This window comes from Mobula hypostoma, chromosome 9 (genome assembly GCF_963921235.1).
Source record: "Mobula hypostoma chromosome 9, sMobHyp1.1, whole genome shotgun sequence".
NCBI lineage: Eukaryota > Metazoa > Chordata > Chondrichthyes > Myliobatiformes > Myliobatidae > Mobula > Mobula hypostoma.
In genome coordinates this window covers 123,415,463-123,439,717 of record NC_086105.1, presented here as the reverse complement: position 1 = coordinate 123,439,717, position 24,255 = coordinate 123,415,463, and the positions used below count along the sequence as shown (strand labels likewise).

The 24,255-nt window shown below is 38.3% G+C and overlaps 1 protein-coding gene across 3 annotated transcripts in view; it reads right to left on the bottom strand.

The window, feature by feature from the left end:
* The window catches only part of smg1 (SMG1 nonsense mediated mRNA decay associated PI3K related kinase), a 142,716-nt gene that overhangs the window by 36,077 nt on the left and 82,384 nt on the right, over positions 1 to 24,255 (bottom strand). For 2 of the 3 annotated variants that reach the window (XM_063059057.1, XM_063059060.1), the window contains 17 exons: positions 23,995 to 24,115; positions 22,538 to 22,786; positions 21,463 to 21,750; positions 21,234 to 21,378; positions 18,680 to 18,818; positions 18,235 to 18,456; positions 16,851 to 17,031; positions 13,576 to 13,737; positions 12,610 to 12,824; positions 11,554 to 11,708; positions 10,879 to 11,101; positions 10,156 to 10,402; positions 7,487 to 7,722; positions 6,582 to 6,830; positions 4,363 to 4,501; positions 4,166 to 4,275; positions 3,824 to 4,042 (listed from right to left, as the gene is read on the bottom strand). In XM_063059057.1, the coding sequence (XP_062915127.1) occupies positions 3,824 to 4,042; positions 4,166 to 4,275; positions 4,363 to 4,501; positions 6,582 to 6,830; positions 7,487 to 7,722; positions 10,156 to 10,402; positions 10,879 to 11,101; positions 11,554 to 11,708; positions 12,610 to 12,824; positions 13,576 to 13,737; positions 16,851 to 17,031; positions 18,235 to 18,456; positions 18,680 to 18,818; positions 21,234 to 21,378; positions 21,463 to 21,750; positions 22,538 to 22,786; positions 23,995 to 24,115 (3,300 nt within the window). The remainder of the gene's footprint in view (positions 1 to 3,823; positions 4,043 to 4,165; positions 4,276 to 4,362; positions 4,502 to 6,581; positions 6,831 to 7,486; positions 7,723 to 10,155; positions 10,403 to 10,878; positions 11,102 to 11,553; positions 11,709 to 12,609; positions 12,825 to 13,575; positions 13,738 to 16,850; positions 17,032 to 18,234; positions 18,457 to 18,679; positions 18,819 to 21,233; positions 21,379 to 21,462; positions 21,751 to 22,537; positions 22,787 to 23,994; positions 24,116 to 24,255) is intronic. The other variant, XM_063059059.1, reaches the window with a different exon arrangement.

Here is a 24,255-nt window from a genome sequence, read left to right as displayed (position 1 = left end):
TTTGTAAAAATCAGAGTGTAAGATATCTTCAAATTCAAACAAGTTAGCTTCTTTTTGTCTATTCTGTTTATAATTGTTTGTACTGCTGCTGCAAAACAAATTTCATGATATAGTGATAAACCTAATTCCAATTCCATTCAGGTTTAAGCTCCTGCAAATATTCTGGCATGAGAATGAAAATTAGCTTGTCAACATCAGAGAGGGGGGGAAACACATTTTCGCCGATGATCTTTCATCAAATATCTTAACTGCAAGGACAGAAAAGGTCAAGAGACCTAAAATCTCTCGAACACAATGTCTGAGCAGCTGGAGATTTTCAAAAGTTTGTATTTCAATATTTGAATTTTTTTTCAATTTTTCAGATTCCCAATTTTAGACAATATATCCTTCAGATGCTGGAATTCTTGAGAAACACACACACAATGCTGGAGGAACTCACCAAGTCAGGCAGAATCTATGGAGGCAAATAAACAATCGACATTTCAGGCTGAGGCCCTTCATCAAGATGGGAAAAGAAGGGGGCAAAAGCCAGGATAAGGAGAGGGGAGTGGAAGTAGTACAAGCTGGCAGGTGATAGGTGAAAATAGGCGAGGGTGGGTGGGGGGAGGGGGAAATAAAGAAAGAAGCTGGAAGACAGTGGACCATGGAAGAAAGGCAAGGAGGGGAATCAAAGGGAGATTTTGGCCAAGTGAGGACAAGAAAGGGGTGAAAGAGCAACCAGAATGGGGATTAGAAAGACAGTACCGAGGGGATAGAGTTTGCTGGAAAATTGAATCAAGGTTCATGCCATCAGGTTGGAGGCTATCCAGACAGAATATGAGGTGTTGTGCCTCCAATTTGAGTTTGGTCTCATCATGGTAGCAGAGGAGGCCATAGACAGACATGTCAGAATGGGAATGCAAAATTGAATCAAAATGGTGGCCAATGAGAAATCTTGTCTTTTGCAGCTGACAGTAAACTTGATTAACAAAGTGGTCCCCCAATTTTCGCCAGGCCTCACTGATGTAGAGGAGGCGCATCAGGAGTGCCAGAAACAATAGATGATGCCAAAAGGCTTGCAGCTGAAATGTTGCTTCACATGTTAAGAATTGTTTGGGGCCCTGAATGGTAGTGAGGGAGATGTAGGGGCAGATGTAGCACCTATCATACTTGCACGGTTAAGTGCCAGGAAAGGGATCAGTGACAAATGGACAAAGGAGTCATAAAGGGTGATGCCTATGGAAAGCAGAGATGTGCTTCATGGTAGAATCCCACTGAAGATGGTGCAGGTTACAGAGAACGATGTGTTGGATACAGAGCCTCGTGGGGTGCAAGGACAAGGCGAACTTTGTTAGGGCAGATGTGTAAGAAATGGAGCAGAAGCAGATGAGGGCAGCATTGATAGTGGTGGAAGGGAAACCTATTCTTTGAAAAACAAAAGCAGTCTCAGATGTTCTAGAATGGAAAATCTCATCCTGAGAACCAATGTGGCAGAGACTGAGGAATTGGGAGAAGGAAATAGCATTTTCACAAGTGATAGGGTGGGAAGAGATACAGTATGAGTCAGCAGATTTGTAAAAGAGTGATTGAGAAAGAGGTGCCAGAGATGGACCAAATGATTTTAAGGGCAGGGTGAAAGTTGTAGAAAAAGTTGATAAAATTGGAAGCAGCACCAATGCAGTTGTCAATGTAGCAGAGGAAAAATTGGCAAGCATTACCATTGGGGGTTTGGAACAGGCCGCTCCATGTAGTGACGAAAAGGCAGGCATAACTATGGCCCATGTGAGTGCCCTGGCCCTTTAGTTTGGAGAAAGTGGGGCAAGCCAAAAAAGGAAGTGTCATGGATAGGGAGCAGTTCTGCCAGACAGGGAAGGAGTACTGGTTAGAATGAAATGGAGAGCTTTAAGGTTTTCCTGATAGAGGATGGAAGTGTATAGGAACTAGGCACCACAGTGAAAATAAGGAATTGAAAGTCATTGAAGTGATGGAAAGCATGTGAAGCATCACAGATGTAGATAAAATGTGATTGAACCAAAGGGGACAAAATAGAGTAAACTTATACAGACACGGGTTCAGTGGGGCAGGAACAGGCCAGGTCAGGCAGAAACAATAGGCCTACCAAGAGTGTTAGGTTTGTGGATCTTTGGTAGGAAGTAGAAACAAGCAGTGCAGGGTATGGAAACTATGAGGTTGATGGCAGTGGATGGCAGATCAGAGTCTATGTGACTGATAATAGTGAGACAATCCTGGTGCTCCTTAGTGGGAGAGTAGAGGGTAGTGTTTTCAAAGGGGGTGAGGATAGAAAAGGTGGAGATGATTGTGGTGCTTGTTGCACACCCCGATTGTCTCAGAATTGAGGGAGCAGTTGCAATTCTGTCAAGGAAAGCAGATTTCTTTCTTTGAATAATGCTAGTTTTATAGCAATCTAAATGGTTAGTATTACTCAGGCAGGGTCACGTGGAATCCAGATTAAATTACTGGAATTTAAATTCCTTGGCTGTAATGGTAGAATTTAAATCTAACTGAAAGAAAGCAGAATCATACAAAAATTATGGTACAGGAGGCCACTATTCAGCTTATTTTGTCTGTACCAGTTGACCAAAGCTAAATCTGCTTTCCATCACGTTGTATGGAATTAATCTACTTGTGGATCAATGATCTAGAACCCTAGTTTATGTATCACCACTCTGTATAGATGATGTTAATGGAGCCTTAAGCATTTAGACATGGAAATTCACTGGAATTAGTGTCATCATGGTAAAAGTTGACTGAACACTACCTAACTATTTTGCCCTCTGATTGCACTACTTTTTTAAAAAAAATATTCCTTATTATAACCTGTAGAAATGTTCATATTTTGCATTGTACAGCTGTAGCAGTACAACACATTTCATGACATACAGTATGTCAGTGATAACAAACCTGATTCTGAACGTCAGGGTCTATCTTTTGCAGCAATAACTGCCATCATTTCATAAGACCATAAGATACAGGAGCAAAATTAGGCCCAAGGAGTCTGCTTCGTCATTTCATCATGGCTGATCCAATTTTCCTCTCAGCCCCAGTCTTCTGCCTTCTCCCTGTATCCTTTCATGCTCTGACCAATCAAGAATCTATCAACGTCTGCCTTAAATATATATAAAGACTTGGCCTCCACTTTCAGTCCGAGTTTATTCTCAGCTGTTTGGAAAAAAATGGAACCAATTTCCCTGGCCCTACGCTTCCAAAGAACTGGACAAATGCAAAAAAAAGTTTGCATCTGTTCTGGCTAAGCGATGTTAGTTATTTCTATGCCTGAAAAGTAAATTTATAACCACTATTTTTGAGAAGCATAGAGGCTCTCAAGTGGAAATGGATATCATATTCTAATCAAGCTCAGAATATTTAACCACCCTCTTTCTGGATAATCCTCCATAAAATCAATCAAATATAATTGATGTGAAGCTGGAAATATCTCCATCTCTTTATGATTGGTCCAAACCAACCTCTATGGCATGACGTATCCTCTTCCCCAAGCAAACTCCTAAAGCATAGTATCCACACTTTTCTTTCCCCAGGACTTCCTCCACAAAAAAAACCCCTGAAATTCTGTTACATCACAAGGAGCACAACAATTCAAAATAGATCTGTCCTTTATATCATCTTGGAAGAAAATGTATTTCTACTGCAAAGAATAAGTGATTTGATCTGCATGTAATGAATCTTCTTTTACCAAAGTATAGCTTAATGTATTTTATTTAACTGATTACAAATTCAAGCATCCATTTATAGTTACAGGTTTCAGTTTTGAACTCTATATCAACATCTGATATTTTTAAAAATTACATATTTCAAAGTTGGGTACCTTAATTTCAGCAACTCTGGAAGAGAAGAGGCTACGGGTGATATCTCGCTCCATCTCCCTCTTGCTCTGTTTACTTTCAGCTTGCTGTCCCCCTCCACCATATACAGCACCAGCAAATCCAATTTCACCACCGGCAGTCCAATCCACCAATGGATCATATACAAAAGCTTCCAATAAGGTCAAGAGGGTCTCTCGACCTCGTCGCATTATTTGAACTACCTGACAGGGAAATATTTTTAACAGGTTAGCTGGATTATGAAAACAGAATCACAAAGTATCTATTAGCATTGCAATTAATGGTGATGTAATCGCACACATATTTTTATCCAATGTGAAACTAACCTGCTCACAAGAAAGTCTGAACAATCCTTCAACTCCAGTCACACCAAGTGCAGTCTCAATGTTCTGAGTCATTCTGAATGGAACTTTCTCAGGAACTCGTAGGCTTTTCCCTAAAGACAATTGACAATACTTGCTCTAAATATCACATAAAACCATGGTGATACTAAAGGCTTAAAGTTCAGTGTAAATGGTAGTACCTTTTTCAAAGCAAACATTGTAGTCAATATGCACCACTTCTCCAGTTGTCATGTCTATAAGAACGTTATCCAAGTGTCTATCGCCAAGCCCAATGATATAGCCCACCATGGACATAACTGCAGTTGATCTTGCATACGACTGGAGTAAAACAGAACTCATTAAGTGACATCAATAAAATGTATAAGAATTCAAGCAACACGCCTTAAAAAGATCTGTATAATATTTTTAAGCTGCCTCAGAAGAATTATCAAATATAATACACTATAGAACATCAGAAAATGTGGTCAAGGAGGCAGATTTTAAGGTAGTAAACAGTGAAGTAGTTTATGGAATTTCAAAGCTCAGGTTGAGAAAAGTTTCAGACACCAATGGAGGAGCAAATCAGGAAAATAAGCCAGAATTGGAGGTTTGCAAAAAATCAGATTGTGGAAGGTTGCAGAGATATAAATGGACATGACCATAAAGTGATTTGAAAACAAGGATGCAAATTCTAAAATCATGATGTAAAAATTCCTGCACTCACAATACAGCAGAGGCACAAACAGAGATCTAAAACAGCAACCAATATGAATTTACCAAAAAGAACAGAAAGATTAGTTATTTTATGATAGAGAAAAGTATAGCTTAAGAATGGAAGCCTCCACATAGCATCTTATTAGGATATGATCTTTCCTCCTCCACCCCAAAATGTTCCAAGAAAATATTGAAGAAAGGATGACACTCAGTTTTAAAATGCTTAGCAAACCACTAATTGAGTTAATTAAAAAGTTGTAATTTGAGATTGTGTGAAGTAATTGGAAGGCATATTTATTCCTCAGCCATTTGTATTGGTATCAAGAAAAAATTAAATCACCTAGCTCATGCAGCCCTGTACATCAGTGCCTATATGAGATGAAATAGCTATTACAAAGTAATTAATTTGCTCTAAAGTGAGCTGGGGTGCCCCCTGGGTCCAATAACTCCCATGTAAATGAAAGCATTTACACAGAGCAGTATCACCTATCTAAAAGAAACTGAGATTTCAGAGAGAGATTAAGGAGGGCTGGCCCCCTGACTTCATATTACAACATAGAAAAAAAATATTGAGAAAAACTTGGGTATTTCAAAATGGTGTCTTTTATTGCAACGATTCAGTTAATCATAAACCAGTTTTTAAAGTGTTCCACAAAAGAGCATGATTATTATGACTCCAAAACTTTAGAAAACAAGATGAAGCAAAAATCAAGTTCAATTTCTCATAACCAAATTATAAATCCATAAATGAAGACTTTTTAATGAATGCTTTTGGATAAAATAATTCCAGTACAGCACTTTAGCCTTGCCTTCACCAGGTCAATATCATGCGGCAAAGAAATCTTATTCTCTAGGAAGACATCTGACATTATTGATATTCTCTGGAAATCTGTAAATTTACCAGGCAGAAAGTGAAAAACACAATGCAAATAATTATAGAGTACAGGGTTAACTAAAGTATCCCAGACCTAAACTTTCCTTTGGTATTACTTTGCTCCAGATTAGCAAAATGGCTGCAAAAAATTCAATAAATAAATGACTGACAATAACTATATTTGTTAAGCCACATACTGCTCTAAATCAAAAAGAAAAATGATCAAAATATTGGTAGAATTTGGCAAAATTAATTAGAATATTTAGACGAAAATTACAAATGTGACTGATTGCCTAATCACATTTTGTTGCGATTACAAGACCCTATTGGACATAGGATTTGCAACGTAAAATACTGCAAGACTGATTCATTGGTTAATTGGTGGGACTGATGGTGGGGTACCCCTCCTGTTGATGCTTCTCTCCTGTGCTTGCTTGGTGGAAGAAAAGCTAGATTGCATTAGTCTGGCTGCGCTTGTGCAAGATGAGGAACTGCTGCAGGCTGTTCTTGCAGAAACGTGATTCCTAGACACCATCCATGCACCATCAATCTACAGACCATGACATTAAGGGACTTGGGCTATATTATTATTTTTTTGTAACTGTTTTTTTCCACTATCATTATTATATGTGCTCTGTGCTGTATGTGACCATTGGTACTGTGTTTGGCACCTTGGCCCCAGAGGAACATTGCCGTATGCATGTGTATGGGTGAATGACAAACTTGAACTGAATGATATATTTAAAAATACCCAGTTTAGTCACGCATTTATAGCAATTGTTTAAAAATGAAATAATACTTGTCCTCTCAAATACTTAACACTATTCATACCTGTGTTACACGCCACCACTCATCTGGTGTAGTACAGGAACACCATAGCTCCTTCGCAAGAAGATTTGGTGGTGTGGACTCCATTAGTTCTTCCAATACGGAGCTCATTACACTCAAAGGCCAATCACGCCGTGAGACATCAAGATTAAGACCTACTGATTTCAAAGCTGGCCCAATTTTACTGTAATACAGCTCACTGGGTCGGGGGACTAACGCGGGATTTTGTGTAGTCTGGTAGGAATCTTGATTCTTGGGGAAAAAAGAAATACACTATAGTTATTCACTTTCTCAAATGGTACATTTACACAGTGTCAATGGAAAGCAAAAAAAAGCTATAGTGGCATAAACACACAGGTAGCCAACTGAGATGGGTGTATTAGAGGGTTTAATATTTTAAATTGTGGAGTTCAGTTCCAATCTGATATTCTTCCAGTCCAAATTTTTACTTCCAAAATCAGGCAGGCCAACAAAAGAGACCCAAACAAAAGTCTAACTGGAGCAGGATTAATGTTCAAAGGTCAAATTACATTAACAATGGCTGCAGACAAGCCTACAGTGGGCTATTCGACCCATTCATGATCAATGTGCAGAGCTTCAACATAGAATTGACTGAGCATAGGGACAAGTTTTAAACTGCCACCTAGAGTTGCAAATGCAGAGTGGGTGACATGGGCTCGTCAGGTTTTGCATTATTTCCTGTGGGGAGGGCCAAAAGAATACTCCCTTCTCATTACACAGCCCTGGTTCATGACTGCCGCGGGGGCAGAGTAATGCTTCTCCCACCTTGAGTAGATAGTCTGGTGGGATGAGAGCCAGGAGCTACTAAGCAATGGTGCCACGAACATTCAGGGTCTATTACTTCCTTATTTTAATTCACTGCAAGGACCGAAATTAGGAACATTCACCTCTACCTTCTGTGCCTGTAAAGTAGCTTCTCTTTGTTGCCAACGCTTGTAAAGTCCAAAAAGAGGAGTGGCACCATCCACCCACTGAATGAGTCCCGATCTTGTACCCAATGGAGTTACAGAATAATGTCTGGCATGGAAACGTGGAGTCTCCTGGTGGTTAATTTTTATGAACATTGTATTTACAATGGATAAAAACTGCATTATTCGTTCATCCAGATGCAAGTCTTCCAGCCCTGTGAACATAAATGATTCAGTCATTTACATCTACAAAAGCTTGTAACAGTTAAATTTTAAAAATCATGTGGCTTTGAAATAGATCATTTTAGGTTGTGATCAATTTTACCTTGAAGTGTGACTACATAAAATTTTAACTTAAATTTTACCTACATAGAACTCAAGATCTGTGGAAAGCCAAAATAATTAGAACATTATACTAAAGATTAAATGCAGGAACCATTTTGAAAACATTTTGGCCCTTTGACTACAATTGTCCTTTTTCTGACATATCTGGATTTTTCCTCTGTAAACCTAGAAGTGTCCTTGAGCCACAACTGAAAAATGGGCTGACTATAATTAACATATGAATATACATTGTGATATCATGTTTAACAGAATGGAAAAAATGGGGGGAAAAAAAGGCCAAGTAAATAAAACAAAGAAAATGCCAGAAAATAATTGAGCTTAAATAAAAGCAAAATGCTAGAAATACCTAGGAAGGGCAGTAATTCTGCAGAGAGAGACAACTGTCATAGAATGAATGATCATCTCTGATCAATGATGTGTAAAGATAGAAAACAAACAAATTTAAGTTAGAGGAAGGAGAGGCAGGGCAGAAAAGACTTCAGAATACAGTTGAGAAAAGATTGGCAAATAGTTATGATGATGTTAGCTGATACAGATTGATAAAGGCATGCCTGGAGAAGAAGCACTTAAGAAGCAACAAATGAGTGATATACAATAGGTGACAGAAAAACTGAATAAGTAAACCCAAGAGGAAACAAGATTTGCCCATAATTGGAAATTGTTGAATTCAGTGTTGAGTCAAGTTGGAAAAAGGGGTACTATTTTTATATTTACTTTGTTTTTGCCCCTTGGATCCCAGAAAACTCAGATGGGCTGGGAAGCAGATATAAAGTTGCAGTCAAATGGAAGTTTGGAACAATCCTTACAGATTGAATGGAAATGTTCTGAAAAGCAATCAGTCAATTTGTTTGGTTTCTCCAATGGTGAAGAAGCATCACGATTACCAAAAGCATAATAGAAAGTATTGGAAGCAATATATAAAAAAATGTCTGTCACCTGGTAGTGTTCTGGTCTCTGGACAACTGCAGGTGACATTTCCTTTCTATGTATGGGAAAGGGCTGATTAAAGAGAATGAATATTTGTGGAGGTGAAAGAGTTCACAGCCTTTCAGAATACTGAAATGCGTGGGCACGTGCATGCACGTATTAAGGTGGAAATGTTCTGAAGCTGTCTAATAGTATGGAGGATGACCTGTTAAATATGGATACTGGTAAGATACAAGCTGAGGACAAGCGTAACCCTTACACTTGTTCAGGGTGAAAGGAGACAAGGCGAGAGAAGTGCAAATACAACAGAGATGGTTGAAAATCCGGTCAATTATCTAAGAGAATAAACCATCACTGAGGAAAGCTGGGCAAAAGGAAGCACTGCTGTGGTATCTAGCTATCACGATAGATGCAACCATGACTGAGAAACAGGGAGAATAAAATATAGTTCTTTCAGGATGCTGGATAGACAGAGGTGCAGGCAGAATAGTCATGGAAGTCTGTCAACTTCGGTGGATAATGGTCATTGATCAATAAAATTAAAGCAGGAGTTGAAGAATAGAATAGCTACCTTGGTAAAAGTGAGCGCAGGGTGGAAATTGAGAGTAAGAAGTTATTTATGATAGCAGAAAACAATACAGACAGCAATATATTGGATACAAAGGTTATGAGGGGCTACTGAAATCCCAAAGAGAGATTTGGCTTGGATCACTTAGTACAGCCTAAATCTCAATCTTGTTTCTCTCCACAGGTGCTACTTGTAAACTATTTCTAAAAATGAATTTTATTTCCGATTTCCAACAGTTTGAGGAGGAAAATCAGTATCTCTTACTATGGTTAAATAGAGTCTTCAGTTAAATAATACTTCCAAATAAAAATCAGGGTGTGCATTAAATAACGTTGATTATTATACACTATTTCAAATTGTAAAGTAGCCTAAAATAGCTAAGAAATGACTGGGCAGAATATCATACTTATTCTTTCTGGTTTCTGTTCTCCCTCTGGATTAAATTGGTGACTCAGACTGGCAATAATGAAGAATTTTTGAATGTGGTAATTGAAGGAAGTAGCACAGGTGCATTTAAGTGACAGGCATCAAAGGGGAATAGAAAAGAGTAACATGCTGACTGGGGAACATGAAGCAATGAAACCACTGCATCTACACTACTTTACCTGAATTATATTCATGTAACTTTTGAAAGAAAATAGAATAGCTCCAAAATAGGCTCAATGCATTTGTTAAAGCAGATGAAAATTAAATCTGTGCTTCTCCCACTTCTCATAGCCAGATAAAGTAAACAAGAGCACCACAAGCTAAGTGATCACATTAAGTGAATTGCTAATGGAGAAAGTTTATAAATCAATGTCCACATTACCTTTAAATAAGTATGGATAATTTTTCCCATCAGAGCCCAAGAACATTAGTTTCTTTGGTTTTGTTTTGGTGGGTAGAATGGTGATGCTATTGCCAACACTCTGAATTGTGACTGCATCCCTTGCTGAGATTTCACCAGGCAGGGCAATTTCTGTGTTAGACATTGCAGCCATTCGTGGACTGATTTCTTCCAGATGCAATAGGTAGCTGGTGCGCTTCTGAGCTCGCTGTTGTAAATTAAGCATTATCTGCAATGAAGTAAGAGTACATTATTCTATATGCTCATTACTGAAGAACATTGGAAATGGATCTTTGTATTGCACAAAGTAATATTGTACAATTGAGTTCACTAATCTGTTTCTCAGTGCTTATCTTGGATCACAGTTTAATTTCATTTCTCTTCCATTGTGTATTTACAACATTCATGCTAAAATATGGTTAATACATTCTCTGTATAATATAATTAACAAAGGAAAAATTCCCAGCACAACAATCTCAAAACTGAACTCAATTTGATTGGACCCCAGATTGCTGTTTTAGGCTTAATTTCAGAACAAAATGATTTGGGGAATTTGGAAAAACTCATGCATTCTGCAATCTCAATAACAAACTCAAAAAGTATACAATAAGCTCAATGTATACAATTGAAATAGTTAACTGATTAACTATTGCAACCAGTTAATTATGCTCTTCCATTAGAGAACTTTTACACTGCAGATATTACCTGTTTAAATGGCAACCAACTACTGCTGGGATTAGCCGGATTGGATGGGGTCTTCAGTTTTTCCAAAGCATTATTAATTGGTTCCCCGTAGGTGTCCTGAAACCACTTCTCATGAGGAGTTTCTGCTGGAGCTGAAGTAATGCTGCATACATGCTCCAAGGCAAATACAACTGGTTTCATCAAAGCTGTGTGCTTCTCCCTCATAATGGCCATCTTCTCATCCCTAACATGGAAGGTAGGACCAAAATACCTCACAGCAAACAAATTGTAATAGTAAAACAAATGACTAGCTTACTTAGGCTGTCTGTAAAGACAGACTAGAAGAATAGGGCTTTACAAATATTTTCTATGCAATAACCCCAATGCAGAGAAGTATCACTTGACTGAATGCAAACAGATATTTGCATCTTGGTTAACTGAAGGGAGAAAGGAAAACTATAAAGATGCAAAGCATTTTTAGACTTCCTAATGCTCATTATTAACATCTAATTTGATTAGTCTCTTGGAGAACAATTAAAAACTTTAATACAGTATTGTATAATTATACAGTTCAAGTCAAAGATTTCTTTTCTAACTGCTTTAATATATAAATGATCGAACAATTGTTTCAATATGACTTACACTACAGCTAGCTCCATTTATATTACAAATATTAACCAGTTTAGAATCACTTACTTGCGAAGTGTATTATTGTTCTGAACCCTCTTCACCTCATCCTCCAATTGCTGAATGCGTCTGAGTACATGCATGTGCTGTTGTTGAAGAACTCCGAGCCAGAGCTCATCCCACAGGACAGTAATTCTTCGTAATTCCCCAACTAACATCTGTACCTATTATCAGCACATTAACGGTTAAAATAATTTTTAACAATAATTCAAATATTGGATAGCTGAACACCTCTAATCCACATGGTGCTATATATCTATTGTAATAATTCATCATTCAAATCATTTTCACTGATAAGATACAACTGAGGACAGATTGGCACAATTGCCACCCAGCTGGCCTCAGCAAACAAATAGCACCAAATATAAAACCAGCAAGACCACGGGAGTTTCTGGACCAGAAAATGCCATACCAGAGTTTAAAGCTGCATTTCAAACATTCTTAGAAACGTATAGTAGGAGAAATTAAGTTTTTTCGCTAAAATTAACTGGCTGTTTCATTACCAGTTTGACAGGTGAAACCGAGATTAAGTGTTCCAAAGTGTACCAATATATTTGACACACAAGTCCAGGCTTTAAGATCATGCATTTTTCTCACTAATGTCTGTATACCAAAGAATTTAGTTTTCCAATTTAGGGCCTGGAATTAATTAAAAAGGGCAAATGTTTCTAACGGGACATCGCTTGTTGCTCTAGATTTTGGATTTTGAAAAATGACATCAGTGGCAGTATACAGCAGTCTCAAATTTCCAGTGACAAATCTAATCCAAACCTTGGGTGTCGTACAAGTGGAGTTTCGGTACTCTCCCTATAACTAAGAGTGTTTCCAGGTGTTCACTTCCTCTCAAACACTGAAGGTACAATGATATTTTAATCAGCTACTGTAAGTTAAGCCTGCAGTTAAGTGGCAAAAGAATTAAAACTGCCAGATAAACTGATAAATAAAAGGGTGAGCAGATTGTTCTGTTATGGACTCAAAGTAGTCGAATAGCCTCTTATAAAACTTTGCCTGAACAAAAATAATGGCTATTCCTATCAGCAATTTAAAAGATAAAGTTTAAAGTACCTGTAAGACCATTGTTGGATTTGCTGATGATAACTTGTCCACTATTGTACTATAGCAGTCCTGCATCATAGCTTGATCCTCATTAAAACATTTCTGTTCATCTTTAATGCTATCCTGTGACCCAGGCGGACTATTTTCTTCACATTCACCTCCAGACAGAGCTTCAGCCTGGATATTGCTCAGCAGGGTCGGAATTGCAGATGACAATTTGGCTCCTGGAAAGGCCAACAATATTTCTTTAGATAGGAAAGAAACTTTCTATAATGAAGTTTAACTTGGAACGAAAATGGAACATGCATGGTACAGCATTTAGGCACTGCTGTCTCATAGCTCCTGCAACCCTCATTCAATCCTGTACTGTGAGAAGTTTGCACATTTTGCCTGAGATTACATGGGCTTCCCTGGGTGCTCCTGCTTCCTCCCATATCCTAAAGTTGATTGAAAGGTTAACTGTAAATTACCTTGACTGTGAGCGACAAGAGAATCGGGAGGGGAAATGAGGAGTCAACAGGTAAGTGAGAGAGATTAGATCACAGAAAATTAGAATGGAGGAATGAAGCTGATGGGAATGCTCTGACTACCTGCCTAGACTCTGAGACAAAAGGCAACAATGTTGTAAAAGCATAAGACCCAATCCAAATAGATGCTCATTTCTGAAATTATTCTAGCAAGGACGTGTTCACCTTGTAATTAAAAGTGTCAGATACTGAACTAGCTAGGCAGCAGGACTGTATTTTTATTAGAACATTCCATTCTTCAAGAATTAATATAAGAGAATGACAATGGGGGGCCATAAAATGTAGTTGAAGTGAAGTGACTTTTGGTGTCCCAATCTTGAAAATAAAACAGATTTTAACATTTTTTACCCAATTAGAGAAAGCATTTACTGCATCTAAACATATTTAACAATACTTTTATCACTAGCGTCGCCAATGCAGATGAAGCCTTAGATAATCATTTAATTACCAGAGGACTGAGATTCACCACTGAGTGATATTGAGCCAACAATTGCAGGATATAGAATAAGATGAGGAGAATCTTGAGCCACACGACACAGTAGATTACAGATGCTCTGACGTACATATACTTCAGGGTGATTCAAACGTGAGAATAGCTGTGGAATAATGCCTGATATAAAAACACAAAAAAAGTGAATATATTTTTCCAAGTGGTAGGATTATTCTAAATTCAAACAACGTTTTGCGTATTTAACTGGCAGAAGATTACAGAGACCAATTACTATATCCTGCATCCAAGAAAACTGCAAGTGATCTCTTGATACATAAAAGCTAAGTGCGCTTCACTGTTATGCAAAACTGAAAAAAGGGCGGTGGCTAACTGGCCCTTGAGCCAGTTCTACATTATCATGGCTGACCGACTTCAATTGCATTTTTCAGCACCATCACCTTTAATTCTTTTAGTACACAGAAATTTATTGATAGGTATTTTGAATTAACACAATGACCGAGCCTTGACAGCTACCTGGGGTTCAGAATTCAAAAGGTTAACAACTCAGAATGAAGAAAATTGTCACTTCAGTCCTAAAAAGCATACCCATAATAATTATCAAACTGAACCCCTTGGCTCTAGACACTGGTCAAGAAAAACATTTCCACATCAAGATGAAAACCTTTGCTTACTTGTATGAGATCTCCCAACTGAAGAGGACACGTTCCCAATTTACCCGATTTCTTCCCAAACTTGCTATCCTTGGAATCAGCCAGTGAATCTTCACAGAAAGTATTAGGTAAGACAACCTAAACTATGCTCAACATTCCATGTGCAGTGTCACCAAGCCACTATACATCTGCAATTAAGTCTTTATTCCTCTGTTATCATCTTGTCATTAAATTTAATGTAGCATTTGCCTTCTTGATCACTTACTGCTAAGCCGGCTTTCAGCGACTTTGTTTCAGAAATGCACTAGATCCTTTTGAAAATCAACACTACCTAATCCCTCACCATTTAATAAATGTGCCACTTTACAGTCATGTATACCAAAGGGAAATACTTCACATTTTAGAATGCAGATGGCTGCTAAATATCTGCCGTGCTCTTGCCTACTTGCTAACCATACACATATCTTCAAAGCCTTTTTACATCCTCCTTCATGTTCAATTCCAAAGTACTTTATCTTCAGCCAATTTGGAAATATATATTTTGCCCACTCAGCCAAATCATTGATGCAGATCAACTGTTAGCACCAAGAACAGATTCTTGGTGTGCAGCAGAGGTCACAGCCTGCCAGCCTAGAATCCATTTATTCCCATTTTGCTCACTGTTCAATAATTCTCAATCCGTGTCAGTACTTTACCTTTTAATTCCATGTGTTCCAACCTTGTTGATCAACTTCCCATGTAGGACCATATCAAATACCTTCCAAAAATTCAAATACACATCTATTGGCTGCCCTTTACCTATTCCATCAAAGGTGGGTTCAAAGAACTCTGAATTTGTCACACATGATTTTGCTTGCAAAGTGCATGTTGTACTGCTCAGTTCTATGATTCTTTTCAGATGTTATTACATTCTCCATTATAAGCTCAAGCATGTTCCATCAAGTTCACGGATTTATCCAATTCTAATGCTTGGCTTGCACTTGTTTCGTTTAGTTCCTATTCGCTGATTCTTCAATAGATCTGGCAGGTGCTATGTGCCTTTTCCAGGAAAACAGCCACAAAATAATTGCTTATTTCCATATTTCCTTACTCCCCACTATATATTATCCAGATTCTGCTTACAAAGGACCCACATATATCCTCTGTTTGTTTTGTTTCTTGCTTGTCAATTCATATTTTAATCAAGCTATTAATTGTGTGGCCCTCCTTTGAGTTTTAAAATGCTCCCAATGCTCTGCTATTTCTGGCAATTTAACACCATCTTTAATTTCTTGTCAGCCATGGATGAATCACAATTTATTCTGTGTGCCTTACAGAACCATTCTTTTTGCAGCTTGTGCATTACTACTTTTAAGGCTAACAAATGTAAATTATGCTAACAGACAAAAGCATATTCTTCCAAGCAACCACAGCCAACTCTCTCTTCAGGCCTTCTTAGTCTTTGGTAATTGCTAAACCTTAGTTTTACACTGAACTGTCTCAAGCTCAGGTTCACTCTTCCACAAAAAGTCCCTGAGCAATTAACCCTTTCTCATTGCACAAAACAAGATCCAATAGACACGTTCCTCTGGTTCTTTGATCCAGTAAGCATCGCATGTCATGAACTCATCTTATAATCTTCCAAATATTTTCTGTCAAGTCTCCCACGATTACTGTATTCCGTAAGATTCGACTCAACTCCTAAATTATGCCACACCCAATATCTGTACTATTACTTTTCAGACTACAAAATAGCTTAATGATTTAAGCCCTTGCCACTTTCTCAGTTCAATACAAATTAATTCTAATCCTATATTGTGATTTTGCTTGACAAATGATTTCTCACCACTGCACAGATGACCTCACCACACCTTTTTGTCCATTCTTTCTGAATAGTGAATATTTTAGATATTAATTTAAGAGGATTGGAATAGTGGTGTGAAGACACTGCAATTATATGATGACTCTACCTTGAATATCCTGAATACTCTAGAGGTTAATTAAAACAAAATTCTTATTGGGCTTAACTAGGTAAATGCAGAGGGGGAAAGTTTGTTATATTTTGTAACTGTAGAAATTAATCTAAAGAGAAACATGGGAACCTGAGAAACATGTCTACTTTAGTGAGGTGTGTACATATGATGTAGTGGCGTAATGACATATGCTGTTCACGTACTTTGATGCATAACCCGTAGTGAATGATGTAAACAAAGAATGTTTAATCAAACCATACATTTACAATATTACTGAAATATTAAATACACAACAATGTTGCTTTGGCCAGAATGTCTGGAACCACAAGGATCAGTGGTTCTTAAAAACAATTGCTGTCTAGTCAAGAAATTTCTTCACCCAGAGAGATTTTCTACCCAAAAACACTGCAGAGACTTAGTCAGTTTATTCAAAACCAAAAGACTTTTGGCTATTAAATGGAAGTGAAAGGGTATGGGGAAAGTGGCATTGAGGTAAAGATTACGACTTTGTATAATGGCACAACAGGCAAGAGGGAGGAATTGACAACTTTTTTTTTGTTACACTGGTTATTGCAGACTTGTTTCAGTCTATTTTTAAACTGGGGCACAAATGTGAAGTTTATCCCTGGCGGTGATTTGTGATGCAAGCTGTCTACTCTTTATAACTTACCTCTCCAAGGAGCCGTGGGAGTGGTGGCTAGTCCATGTTCCAAGCCCTCCCTTAGTTCACCAGCATGCTTCACTAGTAATCTCAGTAGTCTTAAAGTAGCCATAACAATTACATCGTCATTGCTTTGCTTGGTGGGTGTATGATTAAGAATTGCCTTCAGTTCTTCACCATCTACATGAACCTGAAATGTTAACAATATTTTAAAGCATTAAATTCAACTTATTACAAACATCATTTTGCAAACAGTAGATTAAATTATGCTGCTTGGATCTCGAGCATCCGCAGATTTTCTCATTTGTGATTAAATACATCTATTTCAGATTTATAACAGAAATCTTTTATTTGCAATGTATTTCAGGTATAAATGTTGGGGGTTGGAAGAGGAAAACAAAATATCCAAATAGAATTTTAAGAAAGGCAGACACAATGCTATATAATCAAAGCATAATTTTAAAAAGATAAAACTGTTCATTTTTAGGAGGATTAATTGTACCTGGAGCCCTCAAGTACTACCATGGAATGCTTATTTCAACAAAGCCTTATGCAGGAGCTCCCTGGGTTACGCAAGGTCTGATTTATGCAATTTCACCCATAAATTTAAATATTTCAAGCTAGTAATAGCATAATATTCTGTAGCATTCAATTAAAAGGATAAAGTACATGCTCTATCAGGTTAATTTTGCGAGAATCAGTGTGATTATTTAATAAAATGAAATTAGAGCAAGTGTATGTATAGTAATACAATGCGTAGCTAAAGAAAACTGATACTTTGGATTTATGGAGAAATCACCTTATGGGCAGCTCTCAGGAATATTAACTGGGGTCTGTCCATATTAAACTTCCCTGTCTTACTAAATTTCTATACCAGTTACAAGAAATTATATCGCAAGTTTGTCTCTCTGACACATTCTCAGAAAGACGTACTATAAATGGTGATCACTGTCCATGGTGATTTTCCAGCCTATTTTCTTCTATCCCCAATAGATAACCATCAACAGAAGATGTACTAAGGAATAAGGAATGATAGCAATTACACCCATTCAGCACATATTGCAAGTTTTGAAATCATACAATTATTTTGTTCTTTTTTCCCCCTAGAGCTGGAGCTTTTACCCTCCAGACAGATACTGATTATATACAGGAAAGCTCTTGCTGCATGCTCCAAAACCAGATGACATCTTAAAATTTATGATTCTGAAATCACACAAGTAACTCCAGCCAAAGGGAGATTTCACCGCAGGAAATATGACTGAGGAATCTATTGAGCGGATGATGGCAATTTATCAGGACAAACATTAACGGGATGGATAGTTAATGGCTGCTGCTTTCTAATTCATTTCTCTTGCCCTTAGAAAATAAAATAGTGAGTTATTTGATTACTAACCTGACCAGCATTCAATTTGAGAAAAGTGAAGTATGCTTTGCAAGAAAGCTTATAAAGGTTAAATATTCTGTCCACAACTTTCCGCCAAACTTCAATTAGACCTTCAACCACAGTCTCATCCTGATCACTAAGCCACGGGCAGTTAGTTATTAACTGCCTCCAAATAACCTCCACCATGTCATCCTCTTCATCATCATTTATCTGCAGGGTCAAGTCTTCATCCTGTGGATAAGTTTTAAAGAAAAGTTACATACTCCACTCATTCTGAAACAAAAAACAAAATCAAAAGATCTTACACAACCCAAAGAATGCAACTTTAACAATGCAATAATTTACATCTGTTTGACAGATATATAGGTTGGATTCACAAAGTTTAAGAAAAAATATTTGAAACATGAATAACAAAGAAATGACAAAGAAAAGTACACATTTTCCCAATGTTCACCTGAATTCCTGTTGGTCGACACAAAGCTTGCCCCAAAATTCCATAAATTGTTTCTCTGTCTTCTTCTGACGTGTTTTCTGGAAGTAGATTTTGAACTTCTGTCTTTTCTCTGGTCAAAAGTGGGACACCTTCACCCTGACTGTACCAAAGTATAACCAAAAACTGATCACAATTCATAGAATCGATATTGAATGTGTTATTTGTTATTTAAAAACTTATTTTTCTTTAGCAAAAATAATGCCATAGCATAGGAAGACCATTTTATCCAACATGCCATGACTGGCTTTTTGAAAGGTACATTCAAGAGGTCTAATTCATTAGCTTCTCAATTGCCAAAATTATCTTCATATATTTATTATGCAGTACTCTGAGGATCAGAGGTGGAGAGGATCAGTAACTTAAAATTCTGGGTGACACGATCTCAGAGGACCTGTTCTGTATCCATCATATAAATGTAATTGCAAAGAAACCACTACAACAAAAGATAGAAGTTTGTCATTAAAATTTTGGCAAACTTCTATAGATATGTAGAGCGGGAGGAGAAGATGGTGGCATGACGCAGAGCGCGTAGCCTCTCCAGTGAAATGATATCATATTTGTTAAATAGGGGCCGTGCACAATTCTGATTTGATGAAGACAGCTGTGAGAGCATGGAGAAACATCTGGAGTAACTTCTGAAATGCCCGGTTCACTGCCGCTGCTACTGTGCGATCAAGAATCTCCGGAGGGAAGGCCCCAAAATCCTCGGCTTTGCCTGCTGCTGGTGGCCGGGGCTGGGGTCGAAGCGTTTGGCAGAGATGGTGCTCGGTGTCGGAGCCTGAAGTTTTCGGACGACTCAGAGTCTGACTGTGGTCGGCCATGGCAGGGAGAGTTTTCTTCCTTCTCCCGTCTGCGTGAGATGTGGGACTTTCGAGAGACTTTGAACTTTTTTACCGTGCTCATGGCCTGTTTTTCATCAAGTTACGGTATTGCTTGCACTGTTGTAACTATATGTTATAATTATGTGGTTTTGTTAAGTTTTTCAGTCTCGGTCTGTCCTGTGTTTCTGTGATCTCACACCAGAGGAATATTGTATCATTTCTTAATGCATGCATTACTAAATGACAATAAAAGAGGACTGCGTGTCCTTATAATCTAATATGTGGTGGAAAGTGTGCCAAATGGCTGCATTACTGCCTGGTATGGGAACACCATTGCCTTTGAGCAGAAAATCCTACAAAAGATAGCGGATTCGACCCAGTACATCATGGATAAAGCCCTCCCAACCATTGAGCACAGCTACATGAAAAGTTGCTGCAGAAAAGCAGCATCCATCAAAGCTCAAACACGAGGAATTCTGCAGATGCTGGAAATTCAAGCAACACAAATCAAAGTTGCTGGTGAACACAGCAGGCCAGGCAGCATCTCTAGGAAGAGGTACAGTTGACGTTTCGGGCCTAGACCCTTCGTTCTTCAGGACTAACTGAAGGAAGAGCTAGTAAGAGATTTGAAAGTGGGAGGGGGAGGGGGAGATCCAAAATGATAGGAGAAGATAGGAGGGGGAGGGAGGGATATCCCTTTTGCCAATCACCTGTCCAGCTCTTGGCTCCATCCCTCCCCCTCGTCTTCTCCTATCATTTTGGATCTCCCCCTCCCCCTTTCAAATCTCTTTTCTCACTGCTGCATCAGGTAGAAGGTACAAGTGCCTCAGGAATTGTACCATCAGGTTCAAGAACAGTTACTACCCCTCAACCATCAGGCTTTAGAACCAAGGAGGATACCTACATTCGTTCTATTTCTGGTGTTCCCACAACCAACAGTCTCACTTTAAGGACCTTATCATGTTATTTTATGCTTTCGTTACTTATTGCTATTTATTTATATTTGCACTTGCATAGTTTGTTGCTCATTGATCCTGCTTAGTTATTGTTCTACAGATTTGCTAAGTATGTCCACAGGAAGAAAAAGAATCTCAGGGTTGTATGTGGTGACATGTATGTACTCTAAAACAGTTTACTTTAATTTACTTTATTTAATTAACATAATTTAACGCTTTCACTAGTCACTTACACAGTACATTAGAATCTTAATTATGTTTAAAAAAAATCCTACCACATCTCTGGTTCCTTTATTTACCTGAGTTTAATTTGAATACTCTGGCTAGCAATTCCTTTGCCACCAAAATGCACTTGTTTTCTTTCACCATGACCCTGAGTAAACTGTAACACATCTCTATATTCACTGCCCTATGAATAACAATTCAGGTTTCTTTGAAGAATGTGCTTCCATTCTAGTGAATCAATTCTGTATCTTCAAAATTATATATTCATTACGGGAAGCAATCCAGAAACCGGCACTTAAAGGCATAAAAATTGTAAATCATTTGCTATGATTATAATTTCTCCATCTTTCCCACCATTTACTCTAGAGTTTGGAACCCGAATTCCTCAGGTAAAACTGCCGACATATGGTCAACGAATTAAGAATAATCAAATCTGACATATGGAATTTACCTGCTCTCAACCCACTTGGATGTAACCGGGAGATTAAAAACTTTGAAAACATGTATACTTACCTAGCGTTATCAACGACCTTCCTGCCCCATCTATATGCCCAGCTAGCCAAAGCTGCCCAGGATTTGGCTATCTCAGGTGCTTGAACTGCTGAAAGATGATACAGCTGCCCTAAAATGAAGTCTGGTTCTCCAACCCCAATATTCACTGAAAATAGATCAAATTAATGTTAGTTTTAAGAGGGTACAAATCCATTGCCCATTGGCGTGAAATTAATTTCAGTGTACTCACCTGTTGATTCAACCACCATTTTTGGACAAACTGCTTCCTCTATTAAACCAGGAGGGGTCAAGTCAGCCAGAGTATGTATGTTTTTTGCCAGGGTTGGCAAACCAGAAACAGATTTTTGCTGCTGCGCTCTGAAGACTTGTTTCAGCTGAGTAGACATCTCTTTCCACTCTGCCTGAATCCACTTAGTCAATGTGAGTATTGACTTGGCAACTGCAGACTCTGCTTTGGCAGATTTACAATATGCTATGGCACAAGAACTCAGCATTTCCATGGCATACGTGGAATGACCTAAAGAGATTGAGCAAACGTTTCAAATGTTCAGTAGTTTATCAAGAGTATAATGTACTTTCAAAATAATTAACTTCACTGAAGCTCAGAACAATTTAAACAGATAGCAAGGCAAAGACAATGATGGTTCCAGTCCATAATTACTGGTGCACCATTCCACAATCATAGTGCACAGAAAGTCTAGTACTTCTCTACAGAACTATTCCACCTCATTGGAGAATTTGGGACAGGGGAAAATAAATATATATTAACCTAGTTGTTGTAAAACAGTTCCTAACAGCCATTTAGGAAGGAGCTTGCAAAAAGTCAGATAGCACAATTTCTTGTGATATGCCAAATTTCTTTAGCCTCTGAGGAAGTGAAGACTGGTGAGCTTTCTCAGTTGTGACATCAACATGGTTGGATAAGGCAGGCTGTTGGTGATGTTCACTCCTGAAAGCTCTCCCCCTCTTGACCTTAGGCAGGAACATGTGCACAGCTTCCTTTCCTGAAGTCAGTGACCAGCTCCTGTTTAGCTGACATTGAGGGAAAAGCTGGTGCCAAGACATTATGTCACTAGGCCATCTCCTTCCTGTACTCTTGACAGCATTACCTAAGAAATGGAACCCTGCGGTGACATCATCTACAAACTTGTATATGGACTCAGAGTAGAATCTGTGCATGGAGTTGTAAGTGTATAGGGAGTAAAGTAGGGGTACTTTTTATGGTTCTTTTGGACTATTCTTCAGAATAATGAACATAAACATTCGGAAATTTTCAAATATATCAAAATATTTTCTTCACTTACCTGCAGTGTACAACAGCTTTGATTTCTCAATGTCAAGCTCTGGTCCCCACTTTTCGTTAATTGTGCCATGCAATGACATCTGCTTGAACAGATGGACTAAATCTCGCATTGTGCTAGCATCGCTCAATGAGGTCTTGCTGCACTGCTCAAGGAGTCTAGTGGCCAGAAGGACATTCCCTTGTTTACGAGCAAATTTAACTGCCGTGAGCCCGAGTTCCATGAGATGCCCATTAACTGAGGTACTGGAACCTGGACAAAGAATATTTTAATGCATTTTTATATTTCAGATACAAATACATTTTTAATGTTTAAATGGCAAATGTTTCAAATAGACTACTTTAAACATTCTAAAATAATTGGTTTAATATTTGACTATTTTTAAAAGAATATTCTTCCTCAGATTTTCAAATAACTCAAAAACTTTGAAGTGAAGGATGTCACCTCATATCACAAATAATTTAATTGGGATTGCACCTGATCCAGCTGTGAGGAAAATAGACATTTACTCAACGAGAGGAAGAGAGAAAAGTGGAAGTAACAAGAACATATAGAAAAAACAGCTGTTATTCATATTAAGTTATTTAATGAGTTTGAGTACAGAGAGGAAGTTAAGAACCTGGTGGCATGGTGTGAAGACAATAACCTATCCCTCAACGTCAGCAAGACGAAGGAATTGGTTGTTGACTTCAGAAGGAGTAGCGGACCGCACGACTCCATTTACATCGGTGGTGCGCAAGTGGAACAGGTCAAAAGCTTTAAGTTCCTCGGGGTCAATATCACAAATGACCCGACTTGGTCCAACCAAGCAGAGTCCACTGCCAAGAAGGCCCACCAGCACCTTTACTTTCTGAGAAAACTAAAGAAATTTGGCCTGTCCCCTAAAACCCTCACTAATTTTTATAGATGCACCATAGAAAGCATTCTTCTAGGGTGCATCACAACCTGGTATGGAAGTTGTCCTGTCCAATTCCAGAAGAAGCTGCAGAAGATCGTGAACACGACCCAGGACATCATACAAACCAATCTTCCGTCCTTGGACTCACTTTACACCGCACGCTGTTGAAATACTGCTGCCAGGATAATCAAGGACACCACCCACCCAGCCAACACACTTTTCGTCCCTCTTCCCTCTGAGAGAATGCTCAGGAGCTTGAAGACTCGTACGGCCAGATTTGGGAACAGCTTCTTTCCAACTGTGATAAGACTGCTGAACGGATCCTGACCCGGATCTGGGCCATACCTTCCAAATATCCGGACCTGCTTCTCGGTTTTTTGCACTACCTTCCTTTCCCTTTTCTATTTATGATTTATAATTTAAATTTTTACTATTTACTATCGATTTGTACTCCAGGGAGCACGAAGCGCAGAATCAAATATCGCTGTGATGATTGTACGCTCTAGCATAGATTGTTTGGCAACAATAAAGTATAAAGTATAATATGGTATTTTTTTTTTACCTTTCAATTTTTCAGCTATTCGAGCTTGGTACACGGTGTATCTTAAAGCCTGAAGCCATGGGCGAACATCGTACTGTTTACATGATTGTAAAGCTTCACTATAGAGTGGCAAAAGGCAGTCCTATACAAATAATTGTTGTTAATATAAATCACAGTTCCACACATACAAAATTCACACAGTCATTTCCAGTTACAGGTGCATTCACATCATGGCTAAAACACTGATATGGCCTTTTCTTTATGCAGTGGTGCAGTTATAGT